The sequence below is a fragment of the Mucor mucedo genome, assembly GCF_025094135.1.
Source record: "Mucor mucedo strain NRRL 3635 chromosome Unknown EV154scaffold_62, whole genome shotgun sequence".
NCBI classification, from domain to species: Eukaryota; Fungi; Mucoromycota; class Mucoromycetes; order Mucorales; family Mucoraceae; genus Mucor; species Mucor mucedo.
The window spans coordinates 166,961-193,599 of NW_026252346.1; the positions used below are offsets into that span (position 1 = coordinate 166,961).

At 37.3% G+C, this 26,639-nt stretch overlaps 10 protein-coding genes across 10 annotated transcripts; 6 read left to right on the forward strand and 4 right to left on the reverse strand.

Moving 5' to 3' along the window:
- The first annotated feature begins 1,452 nt into the window (after positions 1-1,452).
- Positions 1,453-3,313, forward strand: EV154DRAFT_512932 (saccharopine dehydrogenase). Its single transcript, XM_051601974.1, has 6 exons — positions 1,453-1,492; positions 1,550-1,635; positions 1,700-1,826; positions 1,892-2,002; positions 2,086-2,194; positions 2,274-3,313. Exons 1-6 carry the CDS (start codon positions 1,482-1,484, stop codon positions 3,180-3,182), a joined length of 1,353 nt encoding a protein of 450 aa, XP_051456372.1. The 5' UTR covers positions 1,453-1,481; the 3' UTR covers positions 3,183-3,313.
- On the forward strand, positions 3,270-4,843 carry EV154DRAFT_512934 (isocitrate dehydrogenase, NAD-dependent). The gene is made up of 6 exons (XM_051601975.1): positions 3,270-3,393; positions 3,448-3,522; positions 3,585-4,208; positions 4,274-4,451; positions 4,510-4,549; positions 4,616-4,843. The coding sequence occupies exons 1-6, from the start codon at positions 3,337-3,339 to the stop codon at positions 4,773-4,775; spliced, it is 1,134 nt and encodes a 377-aa protein (XP_051456373.1). The 5' UTR covers positions 3,270-3,336; the 3' UTR covers positions 4,776-4,843.
- Positions 4,844-5,204: 361 nt separating this feature from the next.
- On the forward strand, positions 5,205-6,357 carry EV154DRAFT_266563 (uncharacterized protein). Its single transcript, XM_051594680.1, has 2 exons — positions 5,205-5,783; positions 5,868-6,357. Exons 1-2 carry the CDS (start codon positions 5,465-5,467, stop codon positions 6,326-6,328), a joined length of 780 nt encoding a protein of 259 aa, XP_051456374.1. The 5' UTR covers positions 5,205-5,464; the 3' UTR covers positions 6,329-6,357.
- Positions 6,358-6,736: 379 nt separating this feature from the next.
- On the reverse strand, positions 6,737-7,447 carry EV154DRAFT_387291 (uncharacterized protein; the record flags this gene model as incomplete). Its single annotated transcript, XM_051595057.1, has 3 exons — positions 6,737-7,112; positions 7,187-7,291; positions 7,353-7,447. Coding segments are annotated over 3 exons (576 nt in total), but the record flags the coding sequence as incomplete, so codon positions are not given.
- A 220-nt stretch (positions 7,448-7,667) lies between these two features.
- EV154DRAFT_482674 (uncharacterized protein) lies at positions 7,668-8,375 on the reverse strand (the record flags this gene model as incomplete). Its single annotated transcript, XM_051598513.1, has 1 exon — positions 7,668-8,375. One exon carries the CDS (start codon positions 8,373-8,375, stop codon positions 7,668-7,670), a length of 708 nt encoding a protein of 235 aa, XP_051456376.1.
- Positions 8,376-11,960: 3,585 nt separating this feature from the next.
- EV154DRAFT_603643 (aspartic peptidase domain-containing protein) lies at positions 11,961-13,800 on the reverse strand. Its single transcript, XM_051607359.1, has 3 exons — positions 12,958-13,800; positions 12,665-12,856; positions 11,961-12,594 (listed from the first exon to the last, which is right to left on the reverse strand). The coding sequence occupies exons 1-3, from the start codon at positions 13,682-13,684 to the stop codon at positions 12,251-12,253; spliced, it is 1,263 nt and encodes a 420-aa protein (XP_051456377.1). The 5' UTR covers positions 13,685-13,800; the 3' UTR covers positions 11,961-12,250.
- Positions 13,801-18,418: 4,618 nt separating this feature from the next.
- EV154DRAFT_512958 (Pyruvate/Phosphoenolpyruvate kinase-like domain-containing protein) lies at positions 18,419-20,008 on the forward strand. Its single transcript, XM_051601976.1, has 10 exons — positions 18,419-18,505; positions 18,573-18,706; positions 18,764-18,818; positions 18,869-18,897; positions 18,958-19,061; positions 19,115-19,214; positions 19,269-19,394; positions 19,467-19,605; positions 19,674-19,758; positions 19,812-20,008. Exons 2-10 carry the CDS (start codon positions 18,686-18,688, stop codon positions 19,918-19,920), a joined length of 768 nt encoding a protein of 255 aa, XP_051456378.1. The 5' UTR covers positions 18,419-18,505; positions 18,573-18,685; the 3' UTR covers positions 19,921-20,008.
- EV154DRAFT_603645 (ClpP/crotonase-like domain-containing protein) lies at positions 20,009-21,170 on the forward strand (the record flags this gene model as incomplete). Its single annotated transcript, XM_051607360.1, has 6 exons — positions 20,009-20,240; positions 20,295-20,361; positions 20,418-20,492; positions 20,548-20,638; positions 20,700-20,988; positions 21,053-21,170. The coding sequence occupies exons 1-6, from the start codon at positions 20,020-20,022 to the stop codon at positions 21,168-21,170; spliced, it is 861 nt and encodes a 286-aa protein (XP_051456379.1). The 5' UTR covers positions 20,009-20,019.
- EV154DRAFT_512962 (uncharacterized protein) lies at positions 21,170-22,473 on the reverse strand. Its single transcript, XM_051601977.1, has one exon. It carries the CDS (start codon positions 22,446-22,448, stop codon positions 21,318-21,320), a length of 1,131 nt encoding a protein of 376 aa, XP_051456380.1. The 5' UTR covers positions 22,449-22,473; the 3' UTR covers positions 21,170-21,317.
- Positions 22,474-23,807: 1,334 nt separating this feature from the next.
- Positions 23,808-24,958, forward strand: EV154DRAFT_544315 (uncharacterized protein; the record flags this gene model as incomplete). The annotated part of the gene is made up of 1 exon (XM_051604592.1): positions 23,808-24,958. The coding sequence occupies exon 1, from the start codon at positions 23,840-23,842 to the stop codon at positions 24,956-24,958; it is 1,119 nt and encodes a 372-aa protein (XP_051456381.1). The 5' UTR covers positions 23,808-23,839.
- Positions 24,959-26,639: the final 1,681 nt, after the last annotated feature.

Genomic DNA, 26,639 nt, shown 5'->3' on the forward strand with positions numbered 1-26,639 from the left:
TTAACTGATTTATACTGTACAGTAAAGATGCGCACTTTGCTTGTCTTTAAGAGACCCGTCGATATCAAAATATTCAACCCTGCCTAACATCATTTTCCTTTGAAATGACACAAATACAGCAATTCTAATAGAATATGGGTATGTTTATGAGCTATCCATAAATTTAAAAGGGATTTTGAACCCAAAGGTTTACTTGTGACCTTGGAAGTCTGCAGAAAAGCGGCCTTCTTTTAGCGACGATATTATTAATAGCGCGATTAGTATTTCTGGATTGTCTTATTCATACAATACAGAGTTATTAATGTCACTTTTTGTTAGTTTCTGTTACTCACGAGTAAGCTATAACTTAAAATATATTAGTATAACACCCTTATTTTGTTGTTATCTGGATCATGATATACACAAAAAGAGGATATTTGAAGCAATAAGCCGCGCTTTAGCTGTGATTACATGCTTCAATTTTTGAAGAGTATTTTATCCGATAAATGAGCAAAAGAAACCACTGCATTTTATTTTAAAAGTAAAGGCAGGGTCTAGTTTAAAAGCAATACATAAACATGTATTGGATGGTATATCATTACATTAAACAGTTCCTATCAATGTAAATGTGTCTAAATTTACTATTTAGCTTAACTGTAATGCAGAATCGCTTTTAATAATTTAACTTTCATCATCAGAAAATTGTAAACACCTTTTGATTCAGTAAAACTCTCACCCAAACACATTATTGAACCAATACTTGTTTCGATTCGATAATAAACACAAAGGTCTTAAGTAATTGTGCTCGTTTACATATAGTATTCCGAGCTTCACACCCCTGAAGGAATAATCTTCTATTGCTAAGAGCAACTCGGAATGCACGCACAGTAACGATACCAGGCCAAGTAAAACTAGAACTATAACTTACCTGATGGTTAGTACATGCCCGGACAATAAAAATTGCTCGTTTTTATCAACCAGTCGTAAGAACATGATAATTTGGTGTATGACGGTTTATCTGCTTTAAAATGTTATGCTGTCATCATCCTCATTTATTTAAGTTCTGATACAAAGAGTTCCATCATATTGCATGTTCAAAACTAACTTTTTTCAAACAGCGAACATTTAGCGGGTATTTATGGAGATGCGAAAACTATTGGCTGGAGACTTCTATCATAAATAAACGTTCTCTCTTCGGCGGATCATCGTACATGATAATCAAACAAGATAATCTTGATCTATAAGACTAGAGTATTACAATTGAATGCTGCGGCGACTTCGACGCTACCGCAGCATCGAAAAGAAACAAAACAATATAACCAAAGTTTGTGACGTTTCACGGCCATCCTGCTAATGACCAATGAGGAAATTCCATCTTTGATCGTTCTTAATATGGAAGTAGCCATCTATTCACGATTTTTAGTATTTATACTTAAATTCTCAGGCTTTTAGATTCTTTTTCTTCTTCAATATAATACCAAATACAAATATTATAAAATAAAATGGTTGATAAGTAAGTATTTTATTACATACCAAGCAAAGCCATTGCCCATTCTAACATTTGCCTCAGGAAAATTCTTTTGCTTGGATCAGGTTTCGTTGCTCCCCCTTGTGTCGAATACCTCGTTCGTAAGCCCGAAAACAAGGTTACTATTGGTAAGTTTGTAGAATGATATTTTATTTTTTTACGCGTCATATCTGACAAGAAGTTGTGGTTTAGCTTCCAGAAGACTCGAAAATGCTCAAGCTTTAGCTTCCAAGTTCCCTGGTACTGTCGCTTGTTCTTGTGATATCACCAACGAAGAGGCTATTGAAAAGTTGGTAGCCAAGCATGATGTTACCATCAGGTACGGTTAAATGATTTCTATTTTTTTTTTAATTTGGCTTGTTTTTATTAATTATTATTATTTAGTTTGATTCCTTATATCTATCACGCTTTGGTTATCAAGGCTGCTGTCAAATACAAGAAGCATGTCATCACTACTTCTTATGTCTCTCCTGCCATGATGGAATATGATCAAGCGTAAGTATCTTCTTTTTTGAAAGAGAGTGCAAAAAAAAAAAAAAAAAAAAGTGAGTGTGCGTGTATTGATGTGATGGTAATAGTGCCAAGGATGCTGGTATCACAGTTATGAACGAGATTGGTCTTGATCCCGGAATCGATCATCTTTACGCTGTTAAGACTATTGAAGAAGTTCATAGAGATGGCGGCAAGGTAAAATGATAATCTGGATAATGGAGTTAAAGTTCCGACATTCATCTGGTTTTTTTTTTTTTCTTCTTTTTGGTTATAGCTTAAGGAATTTATTTCTTTCTGTGGTGGACTTCCCGCTCCTGAGGATTCTAACAACCCATTCGGTTACAAGTTCTCTTGGTCTGCTCGTGGTGTCCTTTTGGCTTTAAAGAATACCGCAAAGTATCTTGAAAAGGGTAAGGTATATGAAGTTTCTGGTACCGATCTTATGGATTCCGCCAGAAAGCTTAATACTGGTTATCCTGGTTTCGCTTTTGTTGGTTATGGTAACCGTGATTCTACACCTTACGATGTCCGTTACAACATCCCTGAAGCTGAGACTATTATTCGTGGTACCATGCGTTATGACGGTTTCTGTCAATTTGTCAAGGCACTTGTCATTCTCGGTTTCTTGAGTGAGGAAGAGGAGGCTCATTTTGCTGCTGACGCACAAGACATCACCTGGAGTCAAGTGATTGCTAAGACTGTCGGTATTCAAGATAACTCCCGCGAAGCTTTAGAGGCAGCCATTATTGCCAAGTGTGATCTTGAAAACCATGAACAAAAGGCCCAAATTTTGGATGGCATGCGTTGGTTAGGATTCTTCTCCGACATTAAGGTACATCGTCGTGGTTCTTTGCTCGATACATTCTGTGCTACACTCGAAGACAAGATGCAATATGGAGAGAATGAACGTGATTTAGTCTTCTTACAACATCGTTTCGAGATTGAGCTCAAGGATGGCTCTCATCAAACTCGTACTTCCACTTTGGTCGAGTTTGGTAAGGTTGGTGGTTACTCTGCCATGGCCAAGACTGTTGGTGTTCCTTGTGGTATTGCTACCCAACTCGTTTTGGATGGTAAGTTAACAGCTACCGGTGTTCTTGCCCCCATGACCCATGAAATCAACGAACCTATTATCGAATTGTTGGAACAAGAAGGTATCGGCATGGTTGAATTAATCTTGTAAATAAAATATATATCTGCATAAAACTTATGCCGGATCATTGGGTAAATAATACAGCCGGTTTCCCCGCTTTTCCCATTTTCTCTCTTTTCTTTTTTTATTTAAATTAAAAAACCTTTTTCTCTTCCTTTAAACATCTTTTTTACCTCGTTGTACCATGTTGTCCCGTTCTATCACATCCTCTATCAAAGCTTCTGCTTGGAATGCTACCAAGGTATGATTATAACAATAAAAAAGTCGCGCACACGGTGTTAAATCATCTATTTAGATTAATGCTGCTCGCTCAATCACCACCGCTTCTCCTACTATCACCCAAGCTTTCAATGCTCAAAAGAACGCCAACGTAAGTACCATTTTTTCATTAAAAATAAATAAAGTATTAAAAAAATTAACCGATTTAACCAGGGCAACTACACAGTCACCTTGATTCCTGGTGATGGTATCGGTCCCGAAATTTCACGCTCTGTGAAGGAAATCTTTGCTGCTGCAAAGACACCCATCGAATGGGAGGAAGTCGATGTTACACCCATCATCAAGGACGGTAAGACTGCTATTCCTGATGTTGCCATCCAAAGTGTCCGTAAGAGTACTGTCGCCTTGAAGGGACCTCTTGCTACACCTATCGGTAAAGGTCACGTTTCTCTTAACTTGACCCTCCGTCGTACATTCAACCTTTACGCCAATGTTCGTCCCTGTCGTTCCATCCAAGGTTTCAAGACTCCTTACGATGATGTCGATACCGTCTTAATCCGTGAAAACACCGAAGGTGAGTACTCTGGTATTGAGCACGAGGTGGTTGATGGCGTTGTTCAATCCATCAAGTTGATTACTCGTGAAGCCTCTGAACGTGTTGCTCGTTATGCCTTCACCTATGCTGAATCCATTGGTCGTGACCGTGTTACCGCTGTTCACAAGGCCAATATCATGAAGTTGGCTGATGGTCTCTTCTTGCAGGTTTGTAAGGAAGTCTCCAAGGATTTCCCCAATATCAAGTTTAACGATGTCCTCTTGGATCGTGCTTGTCTCCACGTAAGTATAACTTTGTTTTGGTTTTTTTTTGTTTTGTTTGTGGGTTATTGACTTGGTGTTTTTAGATCACCGCTGATCCTTCTATTTATGCTGACACCGTCATGGTGATGCCCAACTTGTATGGTGACATCTTATCTGATATGAGCGCTGGTTTGATCGGTGGTCTCGGTTTGACTCCCTCTGGTAACATTGGTCGTGATGCTTCCATCTTTGAAGCTGTTCACGGTACCGCTCCTGATATTGGTAAGACATGATGTTCCGTGTGTATGTATCGTACTCATGTATTCTTCTCTTTTAACAGCTGGTCAAGACAAGGCTAACAGTACCGCTTTGCTTTTATCGTAAGGATCTTTATTTTGTGTATGTGTGTGTTCTATGTGGCTAACATGATACGTTTAATTTTTTAGTGGTATCATGATGTTGAGACACATGCGTTTGAACGAGCAAGCTAGCAACATTGAAAAGGCTGTCTTCAGCACGATTGCTGAAGGTAAGCACTTGACTGGTGATTTGGGCGGAAAGGCTTCTCTTACTGAATACACCAAGGCCATTATTTCCAGATTGTAAATCAGACAAAAAAAAAAAAATTACGCAGCAAAAAAATAAAAAAAATAGAAGTTTGAATTGATGTGTGACCCTGTTTTATTAAAAATATGCTAATTATGTACGATAGCATACCCAAAGTTTGCAAGTGATTTTACCTATTATGGTCTGAATCATGCTTAATATGAAATAAATGGCTGGTAAAATCAAGCCAGCGTGTGATACCCAATGGGGCGCCCTTTTATCACAGAATCCGTAGAAACCCGTAATGTAGCACTAGAAGGGAGAAGGAAGATTAGACACAGACCAATGATGGATAATGTAACACCAAGAAATTAATAAGAAGAAAGGAAGAGTGTCTCATCATCTAGACCTGTTACCCTTCCAAAAACTAATTTTCACTTGATTTATTATAAACACACTAATTACAGTAGATTTATTAACAGAAACAATAAGAAAATGGATTTAAATAGAAAAATGATCGGATAATGAATCTTAAAAAAAGTTTTCTAAAAGAATAACCAGAAATTGAAAACCGACCCTTTCACTCTTTTTTTTTCTCTTACTTCTTTTTTCTTTCCAAATATTATATCCTGCAGGTAATTCACATTACCTTTTAAGCAATAGAATCGAAACTTACGAAATCCCCATTGTAGAAACAAGGGAAAAGAAAAAGCGACATATAAAAGTTTGACATATTTTTTTCTTTTTCCATGTTATTTTTACAATGGTGTTATATTGGACTCTTCAGCTTGCTTCTGCCGATTATCTATGCATTGCCAGTAAGCAGACAACAAGATTACAGTTCAGTACCCGATAACTATTTCGTAGTGGATATTCATTCATTCTCTTCCATCTACTCGACACATCTATCATTTGATCATCTCGACGGAACTTTGTCTTCACTCTCTAAAGCCATATCACTTCATTTCCAAAAGCTCATCCAAGTAACTGCACAACCATTCGACCTAAATGATACGTTTACTGTGGATGTAGAGCTTTTAAAGGGCCAACTTCAAGGTGCTGTGGGTTGTAAGTATTTTTAGTTTTTTTTTTTTTTTGTACCTGTAATCTATAACTCCAATGTCCGCTCATGCCCCACTCCACTCCGATTAGCTTTTATTGAAGATTCGATGCCAACCATCTGGAATACACGTGCAGCTGTCATTGATAAGGCAAACTTGTCTATTTACATCGAGCAAGTGATAATGCAGTATTGCTACTTGGATCAAAATATTATAAATAATACGTGTATTGAAAACAATGCACATGAAATTGTATCTACAGTCGATCATTATATCCAGCAACATCTTTTAAATATCATTACATTGATTGTGATGCAAGATCTGCCTCCCTTATTCGAAACCACACAATCCCATGTGAATAGCATATTAGCTCATTTCGGTCATTATCTGAACAGGAAAGCGTCCACCATCAATACCGGCATCGTCATGCACCACTCATTTGAAAATATAGATGACTTGACAGTGCATCTACAATCAGCTATCAAATTATATCACTCATCATTAGAAAAATTGACATTGGACAAGTATACTTTGCTTGCTAGAGTCAATTAATATTTCTTCTCCTTTATTTTGCACATATTTCTCTCTTCTTTATATAACATAAATACATTATAATTTTGATACATCTTTAACAATATCATCTACTTGGATATTTCTTTCAAGCTTAAAATCTTGCATCGCTCCCTTGAAATAAAGACGATGAGCGTTTCCCTTTTCTGCCTTAAATTCGACCGATTGAAAGTTTTCGTCGCCTGGATACGCCAAATAGAATTCATACCCATCTTCTGTCTTGGGAATGGTGACAGGTTGAGGTAAGATCGGAACAACTTCTCCTGTTTTCGTTCGAAATGCACCAATACCAGCTTGGTCGAGTCCATGAAAATCTGAAATTCGGCTCATCAGCAAGAGGGAATACCATTGAGGAGGGATCAATTTAATCTGCTTCGCCTTTTGTTTCTGCAAAGCTTCTTCAGGTTTCAACCATTCAAACAGAACTGTTTCTTTACCATCGGAAGAGACAAGCTTTAAGCGAGCATCATGTTCCTTTTGCGTTGGATGCTGGTCTAACGTGGTCAGAAAAAATAAGGTGTTGTAACGCTTCTTTTCAAATTCGGGTGTGATCCAGCAAGTGAACGGGATTAACTTATCAACCGCAGGTCGAATCTTGAACTGATCACACATTATTTTGAATTGCGAGGCATCGTCATGTACTTTATGTCGCCAAATATCAACATCTAACCCTTTGACGGTTTCTGCAGAAGGCTCTGATAGCAGTAATCCCGATTCTTCAAACGTTTCCCGAATAGCACAAATCTTGTTTGTCACCAGGCGCTTCCTACAAACACCCATATTATTATTATTTTTATTTTTTAAGTATTGTGCAAACACACAATTCACAAACGAGCTTACTCTTTCTCGGACTTGATCTGGCTATCCCAAAGAGAAGCCTCATCGCTGGCATCAACAACACCGCCTGGATATACGTGTGCATTGATGAAACTGCTTTTAGCATTTCTGGCGGAGGTTCATGCGCGTTAATTTTATACACTTCAGCTCATTTTGACCCTTCTCTCACCTCTTCATCATAAGAATTCGGTAATTACAGCCAATTTCTTTATTTTCTAAAGGTGCGGGTGCAACAACAATCAAAGAAGCAGCAGATCTCACTTGGGGTAATGTCGACATGGAACGAACAATGACTAAACGATGGCGGATGGGTGAGAAAAAAAAAGGTGCGTATATATGTGCGTGCGTGATTGTTTGCTGGCTACTCACGTCCTGAAAGTCTCACGGATTTATTTATCATATTTGTAAGAGGGAAAGCGTGGGGAATATTTTATAAAATGTTATTTTTTTTTTATTCGTTACTTTGTACGCAACATTTACAAGCTCAAGCCAATGAAAGGTGATTTTTTTCGAAATGTAAATCGCAAGCCAGCTGCCTTATAACATCGTCTTTATGCTGTAATTTTCTAACCAGATGATCAAGCTTGCTTCTTTGGACTGCTAAATTATTACATGTGGCGGTTTCTTGCGCCTCCATAGCATCAATTTCGTTCAGCAGAATACCAAGTTTGCGCTCATAGGAAGCAGCGATCTGTCCATCTTCCAATGATGTCGACTGGCGCTTTTTTTCTTGGTTCGGTAAAACTAGCTTTTGAAATAAATCATTCTTTCGTTGTAGACTTTTGATTGAGTTTTGCGCAAAGGATAGCTCCTGCACGAGTTTCTCTTGTGCTAGTCTCCAATGATCATGCTGCTCCCTTTCAACCAGGATTTGCTGCCGAAGTCTCTTGTTCTCTTCATGTACTGCCAACGTCCTTTCGTTCTGAATCATGATAAATTCTCCTTCGTCATCGTCTATGTCCGCATTCTCTTCATACTTATTCGGTCGATGCACCACCATGGCTCCGTTTGCTTTGATAGGCAGTGGTCCTGCCGGAGGTACAGGCGAGTGCTTGTTTCGCTCCTCAAACAAGTTCATCACATGTGTCAATGTATTTACTCTCTTTTGATGCTGCACTCGATCAAAATCTGTTTGTAAGCTATTGGTGGTCATCGTATAGAAACGCGAGTCTGATTTCTTGAAAAATCTCATAAGAAGAGAGGAAGAAAAAAGAGAGTGTGAACGACGTAAAATATCCTTTTTTTGTTTTTCATTTATCGTAGAATCCAATAACAATCAACTTTTAAACCTGATTGCTAGTTGTTATTGTCATTTGATTGTTCCTCTTTGTGTTTTACATCGTCGGGCCTGATGGTTACACTGTCTGTTACACTGAATTTACATGTAATTTGTTATTTAAATCTTGTATGAAACGCATTTTGTGCCAAATATAGGGTACGTCTCAATTTGTTTTTATTTACCTGCTGCAGCCTAGGAATTCTCAAAAAAAAAAAAAAACCATTGAAAGTCCTAACGTACACACAAAATCTTGAGTGACACAAGCACAAATATCTGTCAACTTAAGGACTGCTGCAACTTTTCCCCCGCCACATAAAGAATTTTCACAATCAATCATTTACTCAATCAATAGTATTCATTATGGATAGAGAATAATAAATAACAATAATGATACGTACAAAAAAAATTAATTTATGCTGGTGAATTACGTAGGCTTTATTTTCATTATTCTTACGGTACAGAGCTGTATGGCTATAGCTTGGATCCTCATGTCACACAGTATTGTTACGAAAACACAAACATCACCAGGTAGTGTTATAGCAAGTTGGACTTGATAATATTCAGAACTTCACAGATCCCTTAAATATGTTAATCAAGGTATAAACTTTATAATGACATCTGACTTATTTTGACAGCTTACATAACTATTTATTTTTGTTTTTTGACGCGGATCGTAAAGCATTTAGAAGTACAACTCCGCACATAAAATATTCGACACTTCCGTTTTGAGCCAAAAAAATAAATAAACCTACTCTTTCTTCGTTCAACGATTCTTTCATATTTTATTACACAATTTATCATGCCACTTACTGACATTACTAACAAAGTCTCTAGAAAAAGCAAGGAACTTTCAGATTTCGATCGTGGAGTCATTTGCGGTTTGGCAGAGCATGCCAAATGGACAGGTACCCAAATCAGCAAAGAATTGGGCGTTCCTAGAACAACCGTTGTTACGATTATAAAAAAGTATCGAACTGAAGGGATCACGACTGTCCAACCTCGTCCAGGAAGACCAGCAAAGCTGACAGCAAGAGCTGAGCATCACCTGACGCTTTTAGTTCGAAGGGACTCCTTTGAACCTTTAAGTGTTCATATGCAAAATCTTGCGAAGGCTACCGATCCAATCAGCCTGACGACATTGAGGAATGCACTTCGCAAAAACGGTTTTTATTCTTGCAGACCTTCCAAAAAACCGTTTTTGAGTCTTAGACATAAAAAAACGCGAAGAGAATGGGTCGACGACAAGATGAATTGGACATTAGATGACTGGAAGAAGGTAATCTGGTCCGATGAGTCGCGATTCGCACTCAGGCACAACGACGGTGGTGTGAGAGTTATTAGAAAGAAGGGTGAAAGGTATATGGATAGATTTGTTTTACCAACATTTAAATTTGGTAAGGGATCAGTGATGGTATGGGGATGTTTTTGGGCAGGCGGTTTGGGCCCTTTGGTGACACTAAAAGGGTCTGTCGATCAAGAAAAATATGTCAATTGTTTAAGTCAAAACTTTCTCCCTTGGCTTGAACAATTGACAGAGAAATATGGTCATGACTTTATTTTCCAAGAAGACGGTGCCCCATGCCATACAGGAGGATATACGAGGTGGTGGAAAGAGAAGGCTGGGATTGCAGGCTTTGAGCGATGGCCCGCTCAAAGTCCCGATTTGAATCCGATTGAGAACCTTTGGCGCCTCCTGGGACAAAGGATTGCTAAAAGAAGAGCCCAGCTTCAAAATCTTAATGAATTGGAGGTTGCACTTCATCAGGAATGGAAGTTGTTGGGGGATGAAGTGTGTCATAAGCTTGTAGAAAGTATGCCCGATAGATGCCGGGCAGTAAAAAAAGCTCGTGGCTCAAATACCACTTATTAACGTAAATAAAAAAGTTTCTTTTTACAAAATATATATATATATTGCTATTTTGTCAAGTTTGGTAGAATTTGAGATACCTTTTATTAACAAGTTTTTGGTTTTAAAAAAATGCATGACTAAAGGAACTCAAATTTTTGTGAAAAGTGTCGAATATTTTCGGTGCGGAGTTGTAGAATTACGAATTTATCGGCCCATTATAGACTCGAAGGTAATAAATATAAATGGAAGGTATAAACGTAAATGTCTTGATGGTGGCAGTTGAAATGTCAATCAAAGACACTTTTGTTAATTCGACTGATTTCTGTCAATTGATTGTGAGGTTGCATATATGAAAAAGAACGTTGTTGCTGCACATCTAGATTTATTTGGGTTATATATGTGTAATTCGGCAAGAAAAATATTGTCACTGAAGACGTGAATAATGCTGTTTTGAAGCCGATAGCATGGAAATAACAAAGTTAATCTTAAAGCACTTTTAATAAATTGAAGAATACCACCGATAGACCAACCTCCATACACCATTTCGTGCTATCTACAAAGGAGGACAAAGACGACTTTTATCAAGCGTGAAATCCCCTCATATTGAAACTTGAAAAATGTGCCCGATTAACAGTCAAAATACAAAAGATTTAGTAAAATTGATACGTGTCTGTTGCTGGGACCAGCCGCTCCAAAGAATGAAAACACAGAGGACCGAATTACCATAAATGGTGTACAGGGCAAAAATCGTTAAATAATACAGATGATGACAAGGGGCGGAGTAAAAGATCTACAGTGTAACGGTCCTGAAAAAAGCGTTATGCGGATTCATCTCAAATTACTCCAAGGCTTGTAAGGTGTATCCTTTTGGAAGAGGGGGATATGTCCCTTTGAAACCCCTCCTGCCCAGAAAGATTAATATATGTATTCCAACACTAATATGTAGTTGATTCTATTTAAACAATCACCTACTGCAAAAGATCGACGTTTTACCAGTGGGGGATGTACATAATAAAAAGCTTTTTTTAATTTCGGGATACATCTTTTTTTTTCCAAGTCAGATTTTCGTGTATAATAAATGCATACACAATGAATCCATATCATTCTAATCCCTTACATTCCAATGGGATAAAGCCTAGCGACAATGGGATTATAAACCATTGCAAGTAATAATAATAATGATTTGTTTAATATGAGGACACTCGGATCCAAGTGAATAATTATAAAACAAGGTTTTGCTCATTTTGATTTGTTCCCGAAATTTGTGTCATGTAACTAACACGAGCCGCTTACTATTAAAGCTGCTAATTGAGTTTGGAAATTTTTTTAATAAAGTTTGCAATTTCCCTCGCAAGAAAAAGAACCTCCCCATTACAGAGTGGAAGGCAGATTTAATACATAATTATATAACTCTCAATTGCCTTGTGTGGCACTTACTACGAGAATAAAGGAACCCCCTCGCTGCCCCCCCCCCCTTTCTTTTTTTCGGAGCAACTTACACTCCTTAACAACCGGAGTCTCTTGTCTGCCTTCATACAAATCGATCGCAAAAACCCAGAAAATATAAAACTCGTGGTAAATATACGTGTAACGTCATGAAGAATACAATTTGTAACATCAGTCCATAAAAATCCGGCAACTACCCCTTCCCCTTGAGCCCTTTTTTATATATTTGTCAAGAAATAAAAAAAAAAGTCTATTTTTATACAGCTATTTGTAGGTTGTATGTGTACATGTAGTAATGAGGTTATTTTTTTAATAGCAAGTGAGTGTGGGACGAGAGGAAAAGGGGAATATAAAATATAGCACGATTATTAATATGTTTTTGTGTGTGTATGTGTGTGTTTTTGTGTTTGTGTGTGGGTGGGTGGGTGTTTAAAGAAAAGAAAAGTGTATATGTTTATGATTTGATTCGATAAAAAAAAAAGTCTAATGTTTTTTAAGCTTCATAAAGCTCAAGTCCATCATCCTCAATGTGGCTCTTCTTCATGGCCAAACCGATCTTGTTACTTTCGGAATCAAATTGAGAATAGAATGCGTTTGTTAATGCAGAACCGATAACATAATCGGTATCAGAGTCACTGCGACCGATATGAGTACGACACAGTTCACAACAACTATTGACCTCGCGAGGATGACTCCAGTAAGAAGGAGGAATAGAAACCTTGACACCACCAAATTGGATATTGAAGGCTGTAAGTCTATCCATAAGACAACAAGGGATCATGAAGGTATTATCAGGTTCGTCATATTCAGCGTACCAATGCTTCTGGAATTCATCAGCTAAAAAAAGAAAGTTTATGTTTTGTCAATTAGATTATTCTATTTGTATGTGCATATATATTTATTTTACCTTGCTTGTTGGGTAATCCGATTACATCAGTGGAGGTGCTAAGAACAGCATTTGCATTTTTGTCAACCTCGAATTCCAAGTCATCTTCAAATTCAGCTTGGCGGACAGGAACGGCCCAATTACCGGACCCAGTGTCTTCGTTGGCGTTAATGTTATACAATTTACCCTTTATAGCATCGGTATCAATACCACCTAATAATTAAAATGAGTGTTAGTTTCTAAAAATAAAAAAGAAGGGATAAAGAGAGAAAGAGAGAGAGAGAAAGAAAGAAAGAAAAGGAGGGTAATTTTACCAATAACGAGATAACCAGCAGGTTCATCTAAGCTTCTCTTTGCAAAGCCAAACCCACCTGAAGTAACAGGATTACTGCTTTGACCAGGTGAGGCAGGGACAGAGCCAGAATCAGAGAAACCACTACCGACGGAAGTAGTGTACATACCAAATTGTGAGCTTTGCAAGCCATAGGTTTGTTGGAAAGCAGCTTGAACGAAACCAGGAGGAGGGACATCACGCTTTGCATATTTAACGTTTGTGATATTCAAATTGACATTTCGACCAAGACCAAGGAAACCATCAAAACCTTCATCGAAGTTTTCCATTCGATAAGCACCACCAAAGGTCATGTTTTTGACGATGATGTCTGAAAATTGGAAGGTATCAGCATAGATGGTGGAATAAACAATGCCTTTGCCGTAATCCTTGGTAAATGATCGACCTGTTGAGATGGCTGTGGTTGAATTTCTTGCATCATACGAGTTACGCCCTTGACAATTGGCATCACCACATTGCTCACCGCGAACCCATGAAAACCCAGTAGATGTATCAAATGCCATTGTAAAGTTCTTTGGTGGGTTACCAATTTGAACTACACCACCAAGCATACCATTCTTAAGCACTTGGCCTTCCACTGACCTGAAGTCCTCACCAGAAGATCGCTTGTAAAAAAGAGGAATTCTCTGAATAGGCTCAGCAGTAACGGATAATGCAATTGCAGCCAAGCAAATCAAGGTTGTCTTCATAATAAAATAGTTTTTATCGTAATTGAAAGAAAGAAGAAGAAAAAAGAAATATATATAAAAAAGAAATGTATTCAATTATATTCTCGACGTTCGTTTCCTTTTTCTTTCTTTTTTTTTTTTTTTTTTTTTTTTTGGGAGTTTTAAAAAAAATCTGGTAATAGAAACACAGATATTCAAGAAAAAAAAAAAAAAAAAAGGCAAAGATCTTTTTAACTTTTTGGTTGTCTTTTTATATAAAAATAAGTCAAGGGAAGCTCCTTTAGAATAAATAGATATATACTCCTTTTAAGCCAAAACTCCTTATATTTACTAAAATGTGATTCAAAACAGAGAGAGAGAGAGAGACAGATAGTTCCCTCAAAATAGTTATTAAAAGTCAACAGACACAAAGAACTGGAAAGCTCTTTTCGGCCATTACCCGTGGTTTTTCCAAATCCAGTTACTTTGCAACTATGGTAATCTAGAATAAAATGTTATTTTTGGATCTTGTATACTGTCTTGTCTGCACAAAAAAAGACCCCCACCCCTTTTATTTATACAAGAATTTACTCCCTTTATTTTTACTGCATGATATGCAACAGTAAATGTTTACATTCAATATCTTTTTAATTGTTAATGACACTTTTCTTTAATATTCAAACTTCTTTTAACTTGACTTTTTTTTTTTACCGGGAGAAAGACCGATGATGAGAAAACGTCAAGCTGGTCTATATTATAAGAAAGAAAAAAAAAAAGTATAGGCACTCATTGCTGCTACACACACACACACACCATGTTCTAGAACTGAATTAAGGCATGATATTTAATATCATCATATTCACGTACATTATGCATAGCCAACTCTAGCAACCTTATACTTATTTTTACTTTCTTCCAGCAAAAAGAACCTTAGTTACACAATCCCATAACTACTCCCTTCATTTTCATTCCATTTCGTCGTGATGATTTAATGACGAATTCCCCAAAACAAGATAGCATAACTTAATTTTTGCCACACATAGAATACGAAACAATGACAGGGTTACTTTATTTAAGGCCATAAAAAGTATACGTAATCGCCCCTCTCCTCCTCTCCAAAGTGATTTTTTTAGAATTCATTTTAACCACAGTACGGCCTAATGTTTTGTAAATATTGTGTCACATGTGTGCTGCGTCTGCCTTACATACCTCAACGCCCCGCACCCCCCAGCAAACTTTTATCTATCATTCTAGTCGCTAATTCATCACGTCGATAATTATCAAGTTTAATATACTTAAAGAAATAACCCCAGGCTTAGCACACCGGAAAAAGGATCTGCAGGCCGACAAGGAATTCACACACACAAACACACACACGTACGCGCCATGAGTTGTCTATTCCCCTTGTTACACTATAAATGGCGTAAAACAAGCGTCATAGTAAATCTTGATTTTTTCCCAACGCACAAGGATTGACGTGATGTGTACACAACGTTATGTGCCACATCACAACCGCATTTCTTTTCTTTCTCAGAATTGTCTTATATACTCTTGAAATATGCTTCTCTCTCACCCTGATAATCTCCCTCAATGTCCCTTTTTCATAGTTCGAAAAGGGCATACACCTTGTTGTAATAACTGTAAAAGAGATTTCCTTGGTTTTTATGTTTGCGTGAATGACCTTTTGCTACTAAAAATTAAATAGTATTAATTGCAATATTTAAATCTGTCCTGAATGTTGCTTCAACATTCTCTCGACTAATATATAAATCAGCTGAAGAAAGATTATGACTTGTAAAATATTTGCATGTCCAAGAACAAATGCCTTTCCTGCACAGAATCACATCCTTTTGGCGACATTAAAAGATCCATGACTGGAAGTACTCCTATGCTACAGCAGGTCATTCTACTAGTCTTGAAGTTACTAATGGGACAGCATGCCTCATCAAGAAGAAGAAAGAGAAGCGCTCACACTTTTTTTTTGAGGGCATGTAAAAATGATAGGCCGGATTAAGACACCGACGGAGAGGCCCTTTCAAATGGGATGATAGCAAAGATTCATGCAAGCTATATTTCTAATGCAAGGAGTACACCGTCTATGAGAGATAATGAAATATGTCTTTTTAAGAAAGTTGACACTTAAGAGTAGCCGCGTCTTGCTCAATCATTTTTATCATGCAGTGTCCTGAATTTAGGCCCTACCACTCACTTTCTTTCTCACTAAGAATTTACTAAGAGGCTATTAGTTTATCTCACAATAAGTTAGAACAAAGTTTCATATATCTTGAGGTGTCGTTATTACAAATAACTCTCCAATTGAATAATGGTGTTTCTCTAGTAGAAAGATGATAATATTGTTGGGATAATTGTTTAGTGTGAATTTATACATCAAGCCTACAAACTCTTGTCAAATATTGTACTTATCCACTGTCATTCAATCTCTTCAGTCGATAGCACCATTAATTAGAGCTACCACTCTGTCTTTTTACTACATTAAAGTCCATTATGAAGTGACAAACAACACAATAAAATTTACCACCGGCCCTATGTTATTGCATAATATTATTAGGCTTATAACGCCCTTCCAGAAAAAAAAAACCCCCATAATTCCATTCTGAAGCTTCCTTTATTTTAGCAAATTCAAGAACACTTTAAATTCCTTTAGACTGGTCTTTGTAGCCACTTTCTGGGCAATTCATAGTTTTCTAATGCGTGCTCCCTCAACTTCAAAATGCAAAGCTTGTCATTTCCTCCATCCGAAAGATTGTCGACAATAGAGATCTGCTCTTGAAGGTTGACGTTGGTGGTATAAAAGACCCCTCATTTTACAGATTGTAAAAAATAGGCTTATCCTGATTAGTTGACGCCAAGCCTTCAGGTTTTATAACACAACGCATAAAAATGTAAGCTGGTTGGGAGGCTGTATGCAAAAAGTGTGCGCAGCAACTAAAAATTGAAATTCAGTTGCATAGATATAAATACGCCAATTTTTTTTTGGCGTAAAAATTCTTTTTTTTCTTCTTCTTTTTTCCTTTGAAGAAAGCGACACAAGAAGTAACCAAACCCCTCCGTTGCCGAATTCAGTGTACCTCCCCTTCGATACATACATATATATAGGTGAGTATATAGGTGGGTGAATGTTTGGTCCGGACGTTCGACTCATTCACTTCGGTTCTGCGCGGTTGTATTTCTGAGCGAGACTACCATATCTCAAACAACGTCCAACACTCATATCGTGTGATTCCCAGTATTCGGTTATTTTCCTCGGGGGTCCGTCCCAGCACGGTAGAAAAGTCTCGGAGCAGTTCCGTCGCTTCCTGGTCCTCCCTTTTTACTAAAACAACCCTATGTTTTTCGTGGCAGCTTTGGTCTGTTGCAGTAGAGTTTAGTCGATTATTTCTTGGACTGAAAAGGCTTCCTTTTCTTTCCCCTCTTTGACACGTCTACCACCCCTAATACACCATCCCCTTCTATTCTCTACGGAAGCGTATATTGGCAAACCTCCTCGTGGTGCTTCTGGAAACACTCTTCATGAGTGGCTAATTGCCAAAGTGTGTCTTTTTTTTTAAATTAATAAAGTCGTCATTCCTCATTTAACATTACTTTGTCTTCAGTCTTTTTAAAATAGTATTAATTGATATACAAGTCTTGTCTACCGTGGGTAAGAGTTGGTTATTACGCCAATATGGCGATTAACATTTATGCTAAAGGATCTACATTGTGAGTAAGGCGATGAGGACTTCCTCTATTAAACTCATGACCCATTGCAAGCCTTCTCTTTTATCATTCAAGTCTCTCTTTGTAAAAACTTGTAGTCCTTTAAACGATTTAAACATAACTGCATGAGAGTAGTTTAATGGTTCTCTTTTTATACTCAAAAGAGCCAGTTTTATTGCCCACTAATCACCTCTCTAATTTTAACATAAGCAGAAAAGGTTGCCTCTTTAGTTAGCAATGTAAGTCGCTTTGTAAAAACCTCTTTACTTTGTAATACGAGCAATAGGTAATCAACTCTTTCCCGTCCAGGTATCTTAAATGTTAATTGGCACTATTATTTCTAAATGAAAAACATAATCCTGAAGTATAACGCGTATTGAAGATTGCTACACAATCACTTCATCGTCGTCTTCGAGTTGTAAAAACTATTTTCTTACAAGCAACCAATTCTATGTCTCCTCGTGAAGCTCGTCTGATCTAAACGCTTTGCATAACTTTTGTTCGTGCCAATTGTGAAGCGCTGGTTGAAATTAATATAGCTTCCCTTTTAGATTCCTTGTGACACTCTCAATGCAGAAGACATCTTAGCTGGGATCTGGGTATGTATCTTATGAACAACAATCAAGCCTTTTGTCCGAATACCTTTTTTACACTTTTCTGAACATAATTTTACATTCGTCTGTATATATTTTTATTGCTGTCCGGAATATATTTGCATCTGTTTGGAGACACTTTATAGATTGTCTGAATTTTAAAGTGATTTTACTGTATAATATCACGCTTTTTTTTTTTTTTTTGCCATTGGACCCAAACAGGGGTCACAAATAAGTTTTTTTTTAGTAGAATATTTTTCTATCTTTTTCCTTTTATTCCTTTCACCCTTTTTCCCTCAAACCAAAAAAAAAAAAAAAAATGTTGCGTATGGTAGGTCTACTCCATGTTACAAAGTCAATGACTTTAACAGGTAATTACTTTTCTCCTTTCCAATACACATGGGCGGATATTGAACTGCAATATAAAAAGCAGGAACCCGTAGTTTTCGCATAATGAACAATACATCATGGCGTGCACTGAGTACTGCCTCCTCTTCTTCAAGCACAAATGAAAAGACTAGAGCAGTCAGACCGAGACGAGCCTTATTTTACGGTAAATATATAAACACACGTAACGCGCAAAAAAAAAGAGTAGAAAATTAATGCATAAAAAAAAATAGTTCCAGGAAGTGATGAAAGAAAAATTCATAAATCTATTTCGGTCGGAGCAGATTGTGTAGTGTATGATTTGGAAGATAGTGTTTCATCTAGTAAAAAAGGAACTGCAAGACATATGGTCATTGATGCTTTAGAGGTAAGTTTAGGAGAGATTGTAGGTGATAGTATCATAACTGATCATTCCATTAAAAAGGCATCTGAACACGGAAAAGCAGAAAAGGCGGTTCGAATCAATGCTGTAGGATCAGGTAAAAGGAAAATATAAAGTTCTTTTTAAGTGTACTCAAAAGAATAATAGGACATGAATTGGATGATTTGAATGTGATTGTAAGTTATACTGGTTGATGTAGCTCATGATGTCATGATTCATCATTTTTTTTCTATTAGCTTCTTTCCAAACGATTACAAGCCATTGTAATCCCCAAAGTTCAAAGTGCCAAAGATATTCAGTTTGTCAGTCGAATGATTGACTCGGTTGCTATAGAATCACAGTACGTATTTCGTCACCCCTCCCCCAATATAACCCTGAACAAAAATTCTATAGACGTGAGCGTATTCGATTAATTGCATCGATTGAAAGTGCGCTTGGTATGATGAACATTAAAGAAATTGTCACGGCTGATCCCAGATTAGATGCATTGATTGTAAGTGTAAATGTGTATGTGTATAGACAAATATTCATCGAGAATTATATGTAGTTTGCTGCTGAGGATTACTGTGCAGATTTAGGTTTGGTTCGATCCAAATCAAGAAGGGAAATGTTATTTGCACGTCAATTGATTGTCAATGCTGCTGCTGCTTATGGATTACAAGCCATTGATTTAGTAAGTATTATCACAGAGTAAAAATATATATATATATATATAAACTGGGAGATTAATCCCGTATAAAAAAAGGTCTGTGTGGATTTCCAAGATGATGAAATTCTTGCCGAGGAATGTAAAGAAGGAAAGCAATTTGGATTTGCCGGTAAACAAGCCATTCATCCTGGTCAAATCGATATCATTCAGAAGGCCTTTTTACCGGACCCTAAAGGTAATCATAACAGGCCTATTTATGCTGGTTTTTAAAAGATCTAGAACTTTGAATTTTTTTTATGATAGATCTTGAAAGAGCTATTCGTGTTGTTCAAGGCTATGAAGCAAACGCACAAAAGGGTGTGGGGGCATTTAATTTAGATGGCAAAATGTAGGTTGTATGAAACAAGTAAGAACTATGTTGTATTAAAATTATGCATATAGGATTGATATGCCAGTGGTTCGATGGGCTGAAAAGGTGGTTTCTCGAGCAAAGGCTGGAGGCATGGTGATACCCGAAGTTGAATCTACTGCCACTACTGGAAAAGATTAAAAAAGCAATTTGAATTCCCGATTTTCTCAATCTTTATAAAATGTTTCTCACGCTTTTCATTTCAATTTGCTTTTTTGCTTTTTTCACACGTAAAATAAAATGTTTGTACATTCTTCCTGTCGTATTGTTTTGAGTAGAATATTTAAGAGATCTCTTGAAAGACGCTGGATCTCTACTGAATCAAGCAAGGAAGCGTATCTAGAGCATTTAGAAGGCGGTATTTCCATTTTAAAATTAAATCGTCCTTCTTCAAGAAATGCTTTATCAGTCAATTTATTGACTGAATTCAGACAAGCATTGTCGGATGTTCGCTTTTCAAGGTGTGATACATTTTTTTTATATCTCGGCTTGTTGATACTAATTCTTAGTTTTAGTGAATCTCGTGTTCTGATTATTCAGAGTTCTACGCCCGGTGCATTTTGTTCTGGTGCAGATTTAAAGGTAAACATACAAAAAAACATCGTGAAATGATGCATCATTATAAACTATTATTCTAGGAACGATCTACTATGAGTCCTACACAAGTCACTCAGTTCTTATATACTTTAAGAAAGGCCTACAGAGAATTGGAGGTGAGTTTTTTAAAAAGGAGGGGTCAAGTCGATGTTGTGTAACCAAAATAAATAGACACTTCCGATCCCTACCATTGCTGCTATGGATGGTCCTGCCTTTGGTGGAGGTTTAGAAATGGCACTTTGTTGTGATATCCGAGTAGCAGGTAACATTTTTAATCATTATTCTTTTTAGATACGTGTAGACTCAATCGCTTTCTGAAACAGGTCCAAAAGCATTGATGGGATTAACCGAAACAAAGTTAGCAATTATTCCAGGTGCAGGTGGAACCCAAAGATTACCTCGATTAATTGGTATTCCCAAAGCCAAGGAACTCATCTTTACGGGCGAAGTATTTGGTGCACTTAAAGCCAAAGAATATGGTGTAGTCAATCATGCAGATGAAGAGAGTGCTTATAAAAAGGCTTTGGATATCGCCTTGTCTATTTTACCTCAAGGTCCAGTGGCTATTCGTATGGCAAAGTTGGCTATTGATAGAGGATCTCATTTGGACATGTAAGTTCTACTGAGTAGCAGTCGATATTACCAAAGTAATCTGACATTTCTCTCTCTTTAAAAGGGATTCTGGGTTGGAAATTGAGCAATCTTATTATGCTCAAGTTATACCTACTGAAGATAGGTTAGAGGGTCTTCAATCTTTCAAAGAAAAGAGAAAACCTGTATATAAAGGACGTTAAAAAAATTATGTTTAAAAATAAATTCAGGTTTATTTAGGAAAAAAAAAGAGAGAGAAAAAAATGTATCTGGTGTGTGCAGTCTAAATCATATGTGTATGGGTAGCATCACAAGAATAAGAAAAATGATTATATGTACAAGACAATAAATTAAACAATCTTGTGATCATCTTCGTAAAAGGGATAATCTGTATATCCAATAGCGTCTTGTCGATAGAAAGTAGCTCTGTTATACTTGTTCACTTCGTAACCATAACGAAGACGATCAGGAAGATCTGGATTGGCAAGGAAGACACGACCAAATGCAATGAGATTACCTGTTCTTTCAGCAAGTTCAATAGCATAATCAATAGCATTTGAGAATCCACTGGCAATAATAAAGGGTCCCTTCCAGATATCTCGGTAAGGTTGAAGGGTATCGGGTGGTGCGATTGCCTGTCCGGGTGCTCTTTCGACATGAACACTAGCACGTGCTTGAATAAAGTGAAGGTAGGACAAGTTGGGATGCTTCGCTTGAATGGCTGAGGTTAAATAACTCCAAGTACCAACTACATCTTCATCGTCCATATCTTGGTAAGCTTCGCCGGGTGAGAAACGAATAGCGGCACGTTCAGGTCCGACGGCATCTACCACTGTATCCAACACTTCACGCACGAATCGAGTTCGGTTTTCAACAGAACCGCCATAGATGTCCGTACGCTTGTTACTGTTACTGTTAATAAATTGGTCAAGTAAATAACCATTGGCACTATGGACCTCAACACCGTCAAAACCAGCTTCCATTGCGTTTAATGCGGCTTGATGATACTGTTGTGTGATTGTCTTAATTTCATCGATTTCAAGTGCACGAGGGACTTCATAAGCGTTACCATCCTTGTCGGTTCCGGTGATAGCAATGGCGCTGGCTGAGACAATTTGTTCTCCATTGGGGTTGAGTTCCTTGAAACCGGCGCGACCAATATGCCATAATTGCAAGTAAATGAAGGCCTTCTTTTCATGTACGGCATCCGTTACCTTTTTCCAGCCTTTGATTTGTTCCTGAGTGTAGATACCAGGAGCATGACGATAGGAACCAGCAAGACGATGAATGAAAGTGGCTTCGGTGATTAAGAGACCTCCTTCACTTGCTCTTTGTTTGTAGTATTCGACTTGGAGATCGGTAGGCACTGCTTCAATGGTAGCTCTGAAACGAGTCAAGGGAGCAAGGACAACACGATGTTGAAGTTTGTGGTTGCCAATTTTGATGGGCGAAAAGATAGCTTTCGTGCTAGTGGAGCTCATATGATTGGGAATTGATAAAAGTAAAGAAATAAAAATAAACTGGGAGGGATATGATTTAAGGTTCCTCTTTATATACTGTTACTGCCCAAAATCGGGTATGTTACTAGTTTCACTTTCCGTCTATATAAATTAACATTTACCCATCATTGGTAGTGTGATGCATTTGTAAATTGATTTCTAATAACGAACGGGCTGCATGTTGTACACACGCATATTGTGAATGCTGTTATCTTGGCGAAAATTAAAATTTATAACGTCGGCTATAGTTTTATCACGGCAGATACAAACATCCTTTTTTTTTTAAAAAAAAAAATGAATCTATCAGTTACTTATGCCTTTTAGAACAAACCCCCCCCCCCCCCCAGTAAACGAAAATATATAATTTATCTTGACATATTGAATAACTGATCAACTCCTTTAACAGACTACCACAGTTATCGAAAACAAATCATACCATTTACCATTTTGTAAAGACATCATGATTATTTCCAAAAAGAGAAAAATCAGCATCAGTTGAAAAGCCAAATAAAATGCTGAATCATCTTTTTGTCAGCGCTGTGCGGGTGTTCTGGCTCCCATCCGACCGCTTCAACCATGACATCATTATCATTTGTAGATTCAAAACTGTTTGATCAGGTTTTATTTTTCCTATTTTGGTGATATTATCTTTTCAGTTACTCATTTTGGCTGGGAGACCTTTTCCCCGCCCGTTTGCATCCTTTTAAAGGTTAAAAAAAAAACTAAATACCTTAAAGTAATCTGTTGATTTTAACATTATCGCATCTGTAATGCCATAAGCATTGTTTTAGAAAGAAAGGAAAAATCAATAAAACAATCAATATAGAATGTAATCAATCACAACTGGATTTCGATGAAAGGTGTCGTACTAAAACGCCCCAAATACATTCACCAATAATATTAGAGTACATCATCCCAAAGCAGAACTTTAATTAATAGCTATCAAAGGAAAAACGTTGACACATAAATCAAGATAGACGCGTTTTTGCGTAATGAGGGTTTCGCACTAGTTAAGAGCCTGATATAAGTATACAACTTTTAAAAGCACTATTCGATTTGTATTTAATTTTTGAAGAGCCAAAAGTATGTAAGATCGCTCATGATAAGTATAGTTAACTTTAAAAAAAAAAATAGGGTTTTCAGAATCTCGGTAACAATGGAATTACAAATCGGTGCATAATCCTAACATTACGCTATTTTTTTTGGAACCCAGGGTTCTGATTATTCACCCTCTACAATTATTCAGCATTGTTTACATGGACATAAATGAAAACTTTAAAAAAATCCATGTATATAAGGTGGCGCATATTTCCAAAATGTTATTATTTAAAAAATTACTATCTATCATCAATTTTAAACAAATCAATTCAACCATGCCTTCTGCAACAGTTCCTCAAGCACTTTTCTCGCCCATCAAAGTTGGAAAACATCAACTTCAACACCGTGTTGTACTTGCTCCATTAACCCGTTTCAGAGCTACATTAGATGCTGTACCAACTGATCTTCAAGTGGAATACTACACACAAAGAGCAACCGAAGGCGGTCTTTTGATCAGTGAAGCTACATTTATTGATCGTATGGCTGGCGGATACTTGAAAGCGCCTGGTATTTACACTCAAGATCAAATTGAAGGCTGGAAGAAAGTCACTGCTGCTGTTCATGCCAAGAAAGCTACCATGTTCTTGCAACTCTGGCATATCGGTCGTGCCGGTGCTGATTATCTCAATCCTAACTTTGAGCCCCCTGTGTCTGCATCGGATATTCCTATTGTCACCGGTAAAAACTTGACAGGAGGTGATTATGGATTTCCTCGTGCACTTGAAATTCCCGAGATCAAGGTGATTGTAGAGCAATATCGTCAAGCCGCATTGAATGCCATTGAAGCTGGATTTGATGGTGTTGAAATTCATAGTGCCAATGGATATCTTTTAGATCAGTTTATTAATACGTCCAGTAATAAGCGTACGGATATGTACGGAGGAAGTATTCCCAACAGAGCCCGATTCTCACTGGAGGTACTTGATGCAGTTGTTGAAGCTGTGGGTGTAGAGCGTACCGCTATTCGATTCTCACCTGGTGAAGATTGGCAAGATATGCAAGATGATACTGTGGTTGAAACATGGAGTTACCTTACGAGTCAAATCCAAGCCAAATACCCAGATTTATCGTACCTTCACTTTATTCAAGCGCGTGCCAATATCAACAAGACGGACAATTATGTTGCTCCCGCACATGGTCTGGATGCCTACCGTCAAATTTGGAAAGGACCATTTATTTCTTCCAGTGGATTTTCTACAAGTCGACAAGAAGCTTTTGATATTGCTGAAAGTACCGGCAATTTGATTTCGTTTGGTCGTGCTTTTATTTCCAACCCTGATCTTCCTGCACGTCTCTTAAATGGTTGGGAACTTACAAAGTATGATAGAACTACCTTTTACACTGATGGACCTGAGGGATACACGGACTACCCTGCTTATAACAGCAAAAATTAGAACATTCTGCATATTTCATTCTTGTATAGATTGCGCAACATTATTATCATTTTTTTTCCTTTAATAAAAACCTACTTCAATAAATACTGTTTATACTCTTGATACACCAAAATGGGTGTGCATATTGGAATTAAAAATGACGGCGAAAGAGAGACATCTTTCGAATCCGAAACAATATTGGTTTCTTCTGCCTTTATAAATATATTCTTCTTTGAAAACATCTCACAGATTTAATATTTAAACTTAAATCTGAACAAACACAAACAAATGGTCCTTCGCTCAAATAATGGGAGCTATAGTATACGCGATTTGGCCCATCTTTGTCAATTATAATTTCAACTCTTTAGAACTCATATCTCGTCTTCAACATTGTCTTTATCGTACACAACATTTAGAAGACACTGGGATTTTTAATATTATGAAAAAAGGAGACTCACTAGCCAGTTTCTGCTTAAGTGCAACTGCGAGGAAGTCAGTCTCCGTGCGCACTCGCCCGCTTTTTTTTTTTTTTTTTTTTTTAGTTTTGATGGCTCTTAAAAAAAAACTCTTGTAAATCCCTAAGAGGAGGTCGAAACATCATGTTCTCAATTTGTGAACGTTCCATCCCCAGAGCTTTACTTCTTTTCAAACCAATGACCGACTAAACCGAAGACGGACCCGTTTCTTACAAACCCAGGAGTGCGCGACCGGTAAGTGGAATGTTGCTTTGATACACCAAGGCAACTCCAGCTCTCAAGCTAGGGCGTCTGACATATGCTCCTTACCGTAAAAAGTGAGGTTGAATTCACCTTCAGCTGCTCGTCAAGTATCCCCCCAGACCGTTAGCTCCATATACCGAGTGGGGAAGGTGATGTTACCCAGAACTAATTGTCAGCTTCCAGTATCCCAACAAAAGCTACGAAACCTGACATCTTCGGGAATCATCCTAATGAAGACTTTTGGAACGAAGAACAAAAGAAATAAAAAAACTTTATAAATAAACAGATTGTGTGTTTAGAGAGCACATTGTAATCATGCTTCTCTTCAAAAGAAAAAGGCACTTCTTTTTAGAACCAGCTTCTTGAGCAATGAATGTCTGTAACGGAATTTGACGGGTGAATCAAGCATTCTATTATAACTTGGAGCCTATTACTTTATACTTTATTTGAACAGCTTTATTTATTTATTTAAAAAAAGAAAGGTGTGCTTCTCTTAGTTCTCAAGGTAACTTTTTAGTAAAAGCTACAATGATTAACAGGACAAACAACCACGAGAAGGTGAAAGCACGTCTGGTCCCAAAAAAAATATGAGGTGTTTGCACGCACCTTTTAAGAACAGTAAAGTTGGCATTAATAATAGCGACTTATAAACAAGATCTTGTGCTTTCTTGTTTGCACTCTTTATTATTGACAAAAATACATGTTCTTGTCCGTAGAAAATCTAGTGGGCAGAACCCGTTCATAACAGGCAGTCAAACGAACCCCTCCTTTCACGGTAAAAGCAAGTGAGGCACCAGTACCTGTTACCCAACACAAGGAAAGGAAAAGTCGTTGACTTAAACTACTAAGGGGCTTCGGGAACCTTCACAGTATACGTCGTCCATCTTCCCTCATTCCCCTCAATCCACGAAGACTTTTTTTTTATAAATAAAAAGAAAGAAATCGTGTTACTGGTGGGTTCGTAGTGTGAGAATGTACAATAA

Excerpts from the sequence above, each read along its gene's own strand:
- EV154DRAFT_512932 (XM_051601974.1), top strand. Across the intron at positions 1,827-1,891 it reads AAGCATGATGTTACCATCAG|TTTGATTCCTTATATCTATC; the intron begins GTACGGTTAAAT and ends ATTATTATTTAG. Across the intron at positions 2,003-2,085 it reads ATGATGGAATATGATCAAGC|TGCCAAGGATGCTGGTATCA; the intron begins GTAAGTATCTTC and ends TGATGGTAATAG.
- EV154DRAFT_512934 (XM_051601975.1), top strand. The coding sequence starts at position 3,337 with ATGTTGTCCCGTTCTATCACATCCTCTATCAAAGCTTCTGCTTGGAAT. Across the intron at positions 4,209-4,273 it reads TGGATCGTGCTTGTCTCCAC|ATCACCGCTGATCCTTCTAT; the intron begins GTAAGTATAACT and ends TGGTGTTTTTAG. Across the intron at positions 4,550-4,615 it reads AGTACCGCTTTGCTTTTATC|TGGTATCATGATGTTGAGAC; the intron begins GTAAGGATCTTT and ends TTAATTTTTTAG.
- EV154DRAFT_266563 (XM_051594680.1), top strand. The coding sequence starts at position 5,465 with ATGTTATTTTTACAATGGTGTTATATTGGACTCTTCAGCTTGCTTCTG. Across the intron at positions 5,784-5,867 it reads ACTTCAAGGTGCTGTGGGTT|CTTTTATTGAAGATTCGATG; the intron begins GTAAGTATTTTT and ends CACTCCGATTAG.
- EV154DRAFT_603643 (XM_051607359.1), bottom strand. The coding sequence starts at position 13,684 with ATGAAGACAACCTTGATTTGCTTGGCTGCAATTGCATTATCCGTTACT. Across the intron at positions 12,857-12,957 it reads TGCTGGTTATCTCGTTATTG|GTGGTATTGATACCGATGCT; the intron begins GTAAAATTACCC and ends TTTAATTATTAG. Across the intron at positions 12,595-12,664 it reads CGGATTACCCAACAAGCAAG|CTGATGAATTCCAGAAGCAT; the intron begins GTAAAATAAATA and ends TTCTTTTTTTAG.
- EV154DRAFT_512958 (XM_051601976.1), top strand. The coding sequence starts at position 18,686 with ATGGTCATTGATGCTTTAGAG. Across the intron at positions 19,062-19,114 it reads TCGGTTGCTATAGAATCACA|ACGTGAGCGTATTCGATTAA; the intron begins GTACGTATTTCG and ends AAAATTCTATAG. Across the intron at positions 19,215-19,268 it reads CCAGATTAGATGCATTGATT|TTTGCTGCTGAGGATTACTG; the intron begins GTAAGTGTAAAT and ends AATTATATGTAG.
- EV154DRAFT_512962 (XM_051601977.1), bottom strand. The coding sequence starts at position 22,448 with ATGAGCTCCACTAGCACGAAAGCTATCTTTTCGCCCATCAAAATTGGC.